The sequence below is a fragment of the Pleurodeles waltl genome, chromosome 10 (genome assembly GCF_031143425.1).
Source record: "Pleurodeles waltl isolate 20211129_DDA chromosome 10, aPleWal1.hap1.20221129, whole genome shotgun sequence".
Taxonomy (NCBI): domain Eukaryota; kingdom Metazoa; phylum Chordata; class Amphibia; order Caudata; family Salamandridae; genus Pleurodeles; species Pleurodeles waltl.
In genome coordinates this window covers 64,964,094-64,976,655 of record NC_090449.1, presented here as the reverse complement: position 1 = coordinate 64,976,655, position 12,562 = coordinate 64,964,094, and the positions used below count along the sequence as shown (strand labels likewise).

Sequence of the window (12,562 nt, the reverse complement as noted above, 5' to 3'; positions counted from 1 at the left end):
CTGGGTTGTGTTGTTGGGCGCCATGTTGTACACAGTTATATGTGTGGGTCCACGGTAACATGTGTGGACTTGTGTAAATATTACCAGAGTCACCTGTAGGTATACACTATAGCGGTGGTCACCTGTGGGGCGTGTGTGGTTCACCAAGCCCCACCAACGTGCCCTGTAGTGCTTTGTGTGCAGAGGAAGGCACCGAGGCGCTGAGAAGTGACTGAGGCCCCAAAGATCTGTGTGACATCTAACTGATGACTTCATATGCCAGTGCAGGTTTCCACCCAGTACACTCTCACTCTAGGTGCCAACGTCCCACAGGTCCCTTTCTGTTATCTTTGTCACAAGACCGTACAGAGAGAATAATGCATCAAACTCTAACACGGTATAACACACAGTGAACAGTGCACCACCCCATGTCGAGTTAAGTAACTGTACTATAGCCTGGTGTGATATCCCATGCATCATCACAGGACAGCATCATAGAGTGCAACAGGTAAACTAATGCACCGAGAGAAGTCCCACGAGGCATAAGGTATCCCATTACACACCAAGAAACACCACACCCTAACACAATGCAGTGTGCCACAACGCAATCTGTTCTGGTGCAAGTTCATGCGTCGGGCAGCGCATTAAAGAGAGAATTGTCAGAGTTGGAAGCCACATGTAATTGTTAATCAGCAGAGTCTAGTTTTGAGCGTTACTTGGCAGGCTGAGTGGGCATGAAACAGTCGGTCCTGAATGTGGGCACTGGATGCCAGTTTGGTTGTAGGAAGGAAAGAGAAGAGCCTGGATGTGGCATTAAATGGCTGGCTGAGCGGGCAAGAAACAGTAGAGTCTAAATGCGGCCATTAAATGGTGGCAGATTGTGGGCATGAAACTGAATTTCAATGTGGGCATAAAAGGGCAGTCGGTTTGTGAGCACTAAATAGGAAGTTCCACTCCACACTTATTTGGGCACTGAACGGACCTCAACACAGTGTCATAGAATCACCCCTTCATACGTATTTTCTATTGTAACTTCTGCCATTTTCCCAACTTTATCAGTGGAAAGTTGGCACTTGGCAGACAGCACCCATCTCCCACCAGACTCTCCCTCACACATTTCTAGTGGAGGAGAGGCCCATCTCACCGTGTTTCTGTAGGTGGATGCATTTTAGCCGATTTACAAGTGTCTTCTGCATTGTCACACCCCATTAGGGAAGGGGTCAGTGATATTTATTAGTGAATTCAGTTGCAATGAATGACTCGTTTACGATGCATGGAGTTACTCCCAATGGGCAGGGCTTTTAGATTTCAGCAAAGTGTGTCTAGCTCAGGGGCAGGCAGGCACCACCAGTGCTTTAAGTGGGATGAAATAAAATGTGCCTGGGAGTGAGGAGGTCTGAATATGGGATGCTACCAAAAACACACGTAGGAATGCTTTCCAAGATGCATGTCCTCGGTAAATAAGGATGTGGAATAAAACATGTGTTGAAAACCCCTGTGCTTCAGACAGTGTGCCCCCTGACCATTATTTGGGTGCCACTGAGTACTCTGTTTATGCATCCAGATTTAACACACAATACCCACCTAGACCAAGCCAGAACTATTGTCAATGCTTGTTAACAGGATCTGACAAATTAGTAAAATGAGTAAATCATTTTTTAAAAATGATTAGGATGAAAGGATTTCAATCCTGAAAATATTAGACTGAATTGAACATTACTCATTTCCGTGGAAGGGGTGGTGGTCTTCAAAGTTCTTGTAAACCCCTTTTCATCCTTTCACGCCTCTGTTAGTCTTTCGCATGTGATGTGACCATTGCCCGGTGCACTCTAAAAAGAGGCCAAGGATTGGATGATCATGTAGTGTGAGCACCATGGCCAGTGACAGGCACATCCCTGCACGAGTTCACCCAGACACGTAGAAGGCACCCAGAGCCAGTGCGCACTGCACAAGAGCTGCGTGCTGCATTAAGAGAGGACAGGAACACATCTAGGGAAGCAGGAGCTCCTAAGGAATGCAAATGAAGTCAAACCGTGCAATGTAATCTGGAACCATTGCTGACGTAAAGGGCACCGCCCATTTCTCACAGCACTTCTTTTATAAGGGAGGGAAATCACAAACAGTGCTCTATGTATCTGGTCAGTTATTCATAGTAGACCATGCAAGCTGGACTCTTTTCTACACAAGGCAGCCATGTTATCAAAAGAATAAATACAAGTTACATTTGGAAAACAGTCCATTCTTTTAGCACAGATGGGCTTTGCATCAATAAATAAGCACAGTCAGGTTTCTGAAGTTCTTTTTCGGCAAAGTGTGCTACATACATGTCACATGTATCATACATGAATTTATCAGCTGCCTTGTACGGCAGCTGCAGACCCTCACCGAAGAACTCGTATTCACGGGGTCGAAAGGTGCCGCAGCCTATCAGCACTGAGCAGAGGGTGAGCCTTTCTCTAAGTGTGCGCCCCAATACACCAGGGAAAAGAAACCTGTTTCCCTAAAACGGGAACAATAAAGACAACTTCTGATGTATCTTTATGTGCTACGAAGCACATAGTAAGCGCTGTATAAATACAACTGCAATACAATACAATGAGGAGGGAGGCTAGGCTGGCGTGCAGGAGTTCATGTAAGGGGGGGCACTGATCGTATCCTTCAGAAAGTATGTTTACAACGGTGTGCAGCTTGGCTTCCAGTAGCAAGTGATTCAAAGCAATACTTCTGTTTAACTTGTGAGCCCAAGAGATAGGTAGGTGTGTATAATATTGGCTAGAGTTAACTATGAAAAAAAAGATATTTAAGATATCTTTGTATGCAAAAAGCTACTTATTTAAATCTGATGAATATATAACCCTTATTTCAGGATCACTGTTCTCAGCTGTACCTTGCCCGTGTTGTGATGTGTTGTTTCTCTCCCCACAGATTGTGTGGTTGCTATCGAACTTTGGTGGGCAGTTTGGGTTCTGGATGGGCGGCTCAGTGCTCTGCATTATCGAGTTTGGTGAAATCATTATTGATTGTTTATGGATCGCCATCATCAGGATCATTGGCTGGCGGAAGGAGCGGAAGCTTAAAATAGCGCGGGCGCAGTATCCTGATGCCCCTCCCACCATATCCGAATTTGTGGAGCGGCAAGCCCACGCCAACCCCGCCTTTGAAGAAGAAGATCTCGAGGAGGATAGCATCCCCATCCCCGGAACCCCTCCACCAAACTACGACTCTCTGCGGGTTAATCATGTCGACATCAACTCCTTCAGCAGTGACGAGGAGGAGTAAAAGGGGGGGAACTGAGTGCACCCAATCAATTCTCTTGCACCCTAGTCCAATGCAAAGGAACCAGCCCAATAAAGAAAACCATGAATTACTAGAGAGAGCCCAGATTGGGCTCCTACAAGAGTGAAGATGGAGGACCGCTTTCTGATGGAAACTTTCTTTTGGTAAACCCCTGGTCACTTGGTCCCTTGCTTCACAAAGAAGAAACACACTGGAAACAAGTACAAAAGAGCCATGAAAATCCTTTTTGGTAGCCTCAGAGCCACCCATACAGGTGCAATTATCCCACTGCCAGTAACTTCGAGTTTGAAGGATTTGTCTACATTTGGTGAAATAATCCAAAGCCCACCCCAAGAAGGTTTAAAAATGGTGCATATACTGCTTCTTGACTGTTTAAGTGGGATTTTATTCAATACAGTGTTTTTCAACAGTTAAACTTGTTACAGGTTTGATTTTTAAAATGTATTAAATAACTAGTATGCAATCATAAAATCGTAGAATGTTTGCACTGCCTAGTTAGTAGGACACAACAGTAACAATGCAAGGAGTTATATTTTGATAAAGGGAGTTACTAGTTACATACAATATGAGGAAGCATGTGCCTATTTTGTTCTAGCTGATATTGTATTGCAACTGTGCAGCTAATGTGCAGTATAGGAAAAAAAAAATGTCAAAAGGGATATGCTGACTGGGTCAGGCATAAAATCATCAGTGTTTGGGAAAGGCTGCCACCTTTGCTGCCACGGGCAGGTTTTGGAGGACACATGCAGAGGCCTCCAAACCAGCTGATAAATGCCTTAGCAAGGATACAGCACCTGCCTAGAACCGACTCACACAGCTGTGTGGTCCTGAGTACGCTTATGAGCCAGTCCCTCACTCTTACAAACATTGACAATTCTCCACTGTGGTGGGGTGGAAACAGTAATGTGGACTTAGCAGTTAAACTTTTCTGAGGTCACAGGATCAGTGGCGTACCAAAGGCCCCTGCAGCCCCCATGGTGCAGGGGGCCCCAGAGTTCTAGGACACTGTGCCTGGGCCACAGGCCTCTGAATGGGTCCTGGGGACCCCCTCGGGTATTTTGCAGTAGGGCCCTCTCAAGTTTTGTTACGCCACTGCATAGGATGCTCATTCTGGGTGCTTGGGGGTTCATCAGTCGTGGTGTTGCTCAGACAGAGAAATTGAGCCTAGCTTTGCAGACAATCAGAGTGGACTTCCGGATGTCCAAGAACAGGTCAACAATATAATGATGACATTTCTGTATTTCTCTGAAGCTTGGGGCACGAGCTGCCTTCTCATCCTTCAAGATTCGTTGGGTTAGCAAGGATGACGGTAACAGCAAGACACCGGCCGCTTCATTTTTGTTCAATGCAAAAAATGTGTTGCTTGGAAGGTTTCACATCTCACAGTCATCCTGAAAATGCAGTGGTCTGCAATGTCTTGTCTTTTAGCATCCCTATTCAACACTTATATTTAACCCCTTCTGAACCAACAAAATGGGTGGGACACAGCGCCATGCAAACATCTGTGAACTCAAAGTGGCTTGGCTTGAATGGTGGAAAGAGTTTTTACTCTGTGCCACTGCTCATAAATAGCCAACAGCCTGTAGGCCTATCAAGGGTACAATGAAGCAAGCTTGTGGTGTGTACCTGGGTTCTTCGTGAATGGGCATTCAGATCAACTCTGCCGTGAACTCATCCTTGAGGCTCTTTCTGGGATCATCCAATTAGTAATGAAGAGGAATCTGGTGTGTACTGCTCCAGCCATCGCTGGACTCACACTCAAGCACTTTATGGCACTGGATCCAGGTTATTGCAAATTCTCCATTTTGAGTGTTTTTCGAATTCCTGACAAAAGGACAATCTGCAGTATCCGAGAACCCATTTCAGCAGACCCAAATTTACAAATTTCATTCTTGAAAAAGAGTTTGTAAGGAACACGTGCCTGAAGGGGTTAACATTTTCTGTGTTTTTTAATAATCCATACTAATTGTAACCAAATACTATAAAATACACCTGGCAGACGAGAGACATTTTCATGGTTTTGTTTGACAGCTACCAGTCACCAGACAATTATGTGAGAATCAGCAGGAGAGGGACTCTGGCTCCGCCCACATGTTGGGAACTAGAAGTCTGTGCTGTGATTGGGCAGAAAGTATATGCTTCCACAACAAAGTACCTGTCCTCCACACAACTATGATCATTTTGTCTATTGATCCAGCTGCCTGAGCTGAAACGTTTAGGGACACACATGTGACTTTGAAATGCTATGAATGTGTCTTTGATAACTAGCTAATTAATGATGTTTTTCTCTGGCAATTGCACAAATGCCATGGATATTTAGGTAATGCTTGACAATGCAAATGTCATCCGACCTTTTGACCTACACCAATATTATTCTACAGTTCTTTGCTTCCATACAAATACACATTAATTCCCATACTATTTACTTGTAATGCTTCATACTACCATACAACATTCCTGTGATCTATTGGCATTACAAATACGTGTTTCCAGATAGGGACTATAAAGTATGAAATGGTGCCTGTATGAATTGCATCCAGTATAAAACTGCAAATAAATAAATTAGGGAGTTTAAGATTGCTTCTTAAATGATTCTATCTGATGCTCTCTTATAGAATGTACAGTGGTGGTTCATTTTGGTGAGATAGTACAATGTAGGAGAAAGTATAGCATACTTTAAACACAACTCTTGGTTTAAAGGCTAAGGGTGAACTGTTAATTATACAAAGAAATACCCAAGAAAGATAAACACGATGGGATTTACTTTGACATCCATAAATAATTGAATAAAATATAACATGTGTCAGCAGAATGATACTAATTACACAAACAAGATGAGAGGGAAGGATTAACGTGACATGTTTGTTGGTGCAGATGGTTCACTCAACCTGATGGAACAGCTGGGAGAAAAAATATCTTCCATGAACTATGCTGCAGATCTGCTTTATGCATAAGTTTAAATGGGGGCCCAGTAGGTTCAGACAAGGCTAAATATGATTCCCAGCGAGGTGAAGACTATTTAACCGGGGGATTCGTAACACTGTCTTGGAGATCTTCAATTACCGGGACAATAAAAAAGGATATGTCCCAAGTACTGATTTCAGCAGCTATATTTTGTAGAAGAACTCTGGGGTCAGCCAAATATTGTTTAGATCAATCTTCTTCTCTAGGTCCCAGATGCAGAATCGTATCCACTTGAAGACATTTGACAATCCAGTGGAAGATGTTTCACCTCTTCCAGGTTTCTCAGACAATCAGATGTCATTGTAGAAGTCCTACTGCAATTGCTCAAGAGCTAGGCACTCGGGTTCAGAGAAAGAATGGCGTGACTCGTGATAATAAATGGCATTCTTGATAATAAGTCCAGTCTGCAAGGGAGTTACCTGTGTGGATCTCTGGTCAAGAAAGGGTCTGATACAACCATTAGCTTGGCCATGTTTGCAGCTATTGCCTCCATGGCCATGAATAGATAAGTGAACTAGGCAAAGAGTTTTGGGAGAAGCTAAGAAGCTGTCAGCCAATGAAAGGCTCTACAGAATGAATAAACATGAATTCTCCTGATGTGTTATAGTTTGGAGGCCTCTGAGCTAGTATTGAGGGATTTCCAAGGTACATTCTGTTTCTTTACTTTTGCAATAAGCAGTGTTTGTTTTTATCAATCAGATTCTGTGTAACAATGCCCAAAAGAGGAAACATCTTCCTATAACTTTTTGACAGCAAACTGTACATTAATCAGTGATAACCTGTGGTATTAACTGCAGTCATGAATCAATTCTATCACCATAGAAACTGCCAGTGGACGTACACCTACTTTATTCGACAACAGATTTTGAGACGCACCACTGCACCTTTCAACAACAGCTATTGTCACCCCACTCAATAACAGTCAACCCTTGCTCCCCCACCAAGCGATCAAACATTTAGCGGTTAACTGTTTCATATGCATGAAAGGGTACCATCCCTGTGAATTGTCCTACAGTTTGAATATGGAAGTGACAATGAAGGAACTGCAACAGTTTTGCCTCATAAAAAATACTTTCACAAGCAAACTAATTTCACAGTTTTACTCCTAATGGAGCTTTAAACCTGTTAAACTGGAGCCTATTGGGATCCAGGTTTGATTACTCAGGCTCTCATTATGAGTGGTCTGGTAAATGGACCAGATTTTACACACCCTTGAGTTTCCAATACAGGGGTACTGTAAACGTTGGAGATGGAGAACATCAAGCCCATTACGAGTTAGGTCCTGATGGCCACTAAGGAATGAGGAATTACTGGGGTAATTGGTAGTTCTGAGTCCATACTCCCCAGTAAATCTTCATTGTGGGGCAGATTAATAGCTGAAATTTGTGGGCGAACTTACGAGATTCCCAGTGTTCCCACAAATCTTATCATTCTGATGGGGCCGTTAAGTGCTGTTAATGACCCCATCAGAACTAAGAGGCCAATCACAACGAGGATCTCAGTGTGTTGCTTCCATCACTGTGTTCTGCATTTGACCTTACAGCTGCAGATTCAAATCCTGCTAAGTTCACCCAACCTTTTATTGTTCTGAGATTGATGACATTTGTATCATTGATCAGGCTAAGAGCACCATATGTTATATGGCAATAGCGCCAATAGACCCTTTTGCACGGAGAAGGACTGATCAGAGTTGTCTATCATTTTGTGTTACCTCCTTCTTTCCAGAAGCAATAGAAAGGCCACAGGGCCTGACTGGGAAACCAAAGCAGCCCAGCCATTTTTGGCAGACCAGACCCCTGTGGGTGGGTGGTGGGGCTTTTGAGGTAGTGTGAAACACTGCTGCTTTTGCAACTGGAGGCGAATAATGCAACAACACTGCAACACTGGCCCCAGTAAGGAAACCGGCCCACCTGCTGCAAAACCAGTCCCCATCCTTCCAGCCCGCCGGGGAAACGCCTGAGGCCCACTACGGCCGAAAGGGCAGGGCCTTTTCATCTAAATTGCTTCTGATTGGAAGATCATTCCCCCAGCTAATAAGGAGGTTGCTCTGATAGGCTTTTGGTGTTACGGATTCAAGACATAAATGTGATTCACTGTGAACCCTCCTCTCAAGACCCAAGCATCAATAAAGTAGTTACAAGACAGTGAAACTCGTGTTTTATTGGGTGCTGGTGCGAGAAAGTGTGAGAAATGTTTTTACTCAAATGACCTTTCAACGTGGTGTGTTTGACTATGTACACAAGACATGTCTGGGACTGCGGAACCTATTTATAATGAGCATACAGACATATGTTTTTTATAGCAGGGGTTCAAAAGGTAGGTCTGTGCCACAGCGGTGTATTGTTGTGCTAATTCAGATATCTGAAACGTCTTTGCGTCTCTGGTTGGTACTTTGAATAGTTCATCCCATGAGGAAGACTATAAGAAAATAAGGGGCAGATTTAAGAAAAGTGCTGCTGCGCCCAGTGCAGAGCCACTTTCCTTGCCCCCCTCAGGTGCCCCCTACTACCACCATGTGTGAGCCATATTTAAAATACGGCGCAGGATGGTTCAGGTTAGGGCAATAGCGTCAGAATTTTTGACATTATTGATGTACAGGTCAGGGTTAGCGGCAAACTTTTGGCGCTACCCTGAACTGTAAATAGGGGCCCATTGTAACCAATGGTGTGCACCCTTTCAACGCTTGCTCTGAGCAGACATTAAAAATGCTGAAAAAAATGGTACTCCATTTTTCATCCGTCCTAATAGGGGAATGCCTCCTTGCATACATTATGCATGGCACAGGCATAATGTGGCGCAAGGGTTTACAAAGTGGGGCAATGCATGCATTGCTCCACTTTGTAATTCGGATGCAGCAATTTTGGCCTCATTGGGCCACATCAGCGTAAAAAACGATGTTAATGTGGCTCAAGGACGTGCTAGGTCCTCTTAAAGCTGGGCCTCAGTGCTTTTTCTTGGGAGTTGAAAGTCTGTGTAACTCTTTCTGATGGAGAAAGCAGTGACAGTGAACACAGCACAGGCCATTTTGGGAGGGTGAAGCTGGGTTCTGAAAAATCACCCAGTTACTTGCAAGTCATCTTTATTACTCTAAACCCTACTCATCCCAATCACTACTAAGAATATCCCAACTTCAAGTGACAGGAGACTCCAGAATTAGCTGAAAGTGGGGACCAGATCCCAGCCGAGTGCCGAAAAAAACTTCATTCACAGCATTCTCCTGAAATAGAAGACCAGCAATATTAAGAGACGGTTGGGGAGAGGTCATAATAACTGGGACAAAGGTGAGTAGGACCCAAAGTAATGCCAGTAACCAGTAAGTCAATCATTCATTTATTCAAGGAGTTTTAAAGTGCACCAATTCACCTGTGAAGGTCTCAAATCACTGACACACAAAAAAGGGGGAAAAACAAGGAGAAAGCAGTGAAAAGAACAGAAAGGCAAGGAGAAGGCACACAAAAAACAGGGGAAAAAGCAAGGAGAAAGCAGTGACAACGAGGGAAAAACAAGAAGTCACTCAAAACAGTGGCAAAAGCAGTGAAAACAAGGGAAAAGCAAGGAGAAGGCACAGAAAGGGGGGATAAGCAAGGATAAACCAGTGTACATTAAGGAAAAGCAAATAGGCACACAATAAACAGGGAAAAAGCAAGGAGAAAGCAGTGAGACCAAGGCAAAAGCAAGGAAGATGCACTTAAAAAAGTGGGAAAAAGCAAGGAGAAGACAGGAGCAAGAGTGATGCAGCATCGTGGGGAGAACTGGGCCTGGGATCTGGGTAAGGAATTGTACCTTTTTCTGTATGTCCCTGTTCATCATCCGAGTCATATTATGAAGAATACCAAACCAAAGAATGAACTTTGTCTAATTAATCAAGGCAAAAATCAATTGATTTCAATGCGCACTCGTGATTTATTGGAACCCATCACAATTATGATGTGATAGAGCTTAACACACCAACTCCAAAACTGTGGCCCATGTTCTGCAGTCTATGAAGTCTTTAATGAGGGACAAAAATGTGAAGTGAAGTCCAAGAAGCAGCTCTGCGGATCACAGGCAGATGAACACCAGTGAATTGTACCCAAGAAGCTTCTGGGCTGCTAGCTGATATTTCCGGAATATCATATGGGACTGGAATATGTGCCAATGAATATGACATGGCAATTATAGATTTAATCCAACAATTAGTTGTAAAAGAAGTGACTCTTTTCCATTGACCTGAATTCCCAAAAGTCACAAAAAGGATTTCAGATTTTTGAAGCAATTGAGATTTATGCAGTTAATAGCTTAGAATACTGACACATAAAGATTATGAAGGCTGTCCTGCACAGCTGATGGAGGACAATAGAACAATACAACAAAATGGAAAGCTACTTTTCTGGGTTTGTGAAAGAAAGATGCTACCTTGTGCCATAAAAGAAGGACTGTGCTTTTGAACTTCTTCCACTGAAAATAAAAGAAAGAGTAACCTACAGAGCTCCCAAATGTCTCACCCTTTAGCTGAAGTAATGCCACCAAAGAGGCTGTCTTCAGTGTGAATCATGAGGCTCAAAGGGATGATACGAAAAAACCTTCAATACTAAAGGAAGGACCCATAGAGGTACGTATGATGTGTTTAAATAACCGTCTGGACAACAAAAAACTCTTAAACATTCTAGTCACTATAGCCCATGTTTTATGAAAAGAGCCTCAAGGTTTCTAGAAAGGTCTAGTGGCTGCCCAGTGAGATTTATGAATAGGAATGGAAAACTGGCATTGTATTAATCCCAGAGAAATTGTAGGATCTCAGGACCTCACACTGCAAAATCCATTGATAGTGCATCCGCTTTCCTCCAGATGAAAGATGAACTTCTCTTCCTCGCAGACCACCAGCCATGCACCATTTTGCCTTCCTACTTTGTGACCTACCCAAGAAAACAAACATCCATTGTGACCTTTGGGGTTTGGAATGCAATTGCAAATGTATGCTTAAATTCTAGAGCAGTGCTTCCGAACCTTTTGACTCCCGAGGACCCCCACTGAATCACTACTGGAAGCCAGGGACCCCCAAGAAATTTGTACGATTTAAATTTCAAACATTAAAACTGTAATTTGCAAAAAAATACACGCCAAACAAATACTCAAATTAGTAAAGATATCATTGCTAAAATTGGAAAACTTAAATGGGAGGGTTGGTGCTGCATCTCGGCTACTAACTTTTCAATGTTTGGTTTTATTCAGGAAAGCTGAATCCTCAAGTCAGATTCTACATTTCCGAAGCAAATTTTGTTCTTAATATTTTAGATACATAAACTTTTGAATTTAATGTGTGGTGGGCAAAGGAAGTAAAACCATAAAGGCCTCTCATCTCTCCATAGCCTCTCTGTCACATGTATTTAGTTTGATTATAGCACCTCTCATACTAGGGTGTCGAAACACTTTACAGGGGACTACAAGGTGTAGGATTCACCTCATCCATACTGTTACGCATATTCTAAGAGTTCTTGGTCTGGAAAAACACAAACTCAGGATTCAGAACATAACACAGTGGCTAGCCTTGACTTTAATTATAGCGTACTCCTATGCAATCAAACCTTTTTTTAGCAGTAATGAAAGAATTCGAAAAAATATAATTTTCTAATTTGTTCCATGTAGTTCTTTATTGGCAGTTCATAACTCACTGTGCTAGATTATGATTGTGACTTATGAACTGCACAATAACAAAAGAATCTTTGTGACAAAAGCGGTAACCCACTGTGCTATGCACCTAAAATGTGGTTCTCTTTGCATGATGCACGTTCTTTGCATCTGGCATATTAACCATCTGCACTACCTCCAATGGGTCAAAACTGCCACTATTAGTGAAACTCCCATCTCCCCAGTAGGTACATTAATTACCAGAGTTATCTTGTCCCTTTCATTTATGTGGGAAAGCTTACACTGAACTTTGCAGTGCTTTTAAAGCTGCCACACAACTGAATAAACAGATAAAAAAAAAAGCACGCACGTTTCTGTAGAGGGCCCAGCTGGGGGAAGTGCCTTTTATGCCAGTCCAGGCCTGCGGACCCCCTGGGAATGTGTCACGGACCCCTGGGGGTCCGCAGACCACAGGTTGGGAAACGCTGTTCTAGAGATTCAACCACCACGCCAAGGAATCCCTGATTGAATTTCAGGCTAGAATCATGGCCATGTTGCTACTAGAGGTGGGTTTCCAGAACATCTTCGTATGATTTAAAAGTGGGCAAAGATAGAGTAGAGTACATGGCACCGTGGTGATGCAGAACACTATGTGTCGTTGCACTCTCAACCTGAACATTGCTGAGGCCTGAGAAATGCCCATGAGAGTCAGAGG

The 12,562-nt window shown here is 43.2% G+C and overlaps 1 protein-coding gene across 1 annotated transcript in view; it reads left to right on the top strand.

Annotated features, from left to right (window-relative positions):
• Window positions 1-5,851, top strand: part of SCNN1B (sodium channel epithelial 1 subunit beta) — a 168,074-nt gene extending 162,223 nt beyond the window's left edge. Inside the window, exon 13 of the mRNA XM_069209671.1 lies at window positions 2,905-5,851. Within this exon, the coding sequence (XP_069065772.1) occupies window positions 2,905-3,258 (354 nt within the window). The 3' untranslated portion in view covers window positions 3,259-5,851. The remainder of the gene's footprint in view (window positions 1-2,904) is intronic.
• The last annotated feature ends 6,711 nt before the right edge of the window (window positions 5,852-12,562 follow it).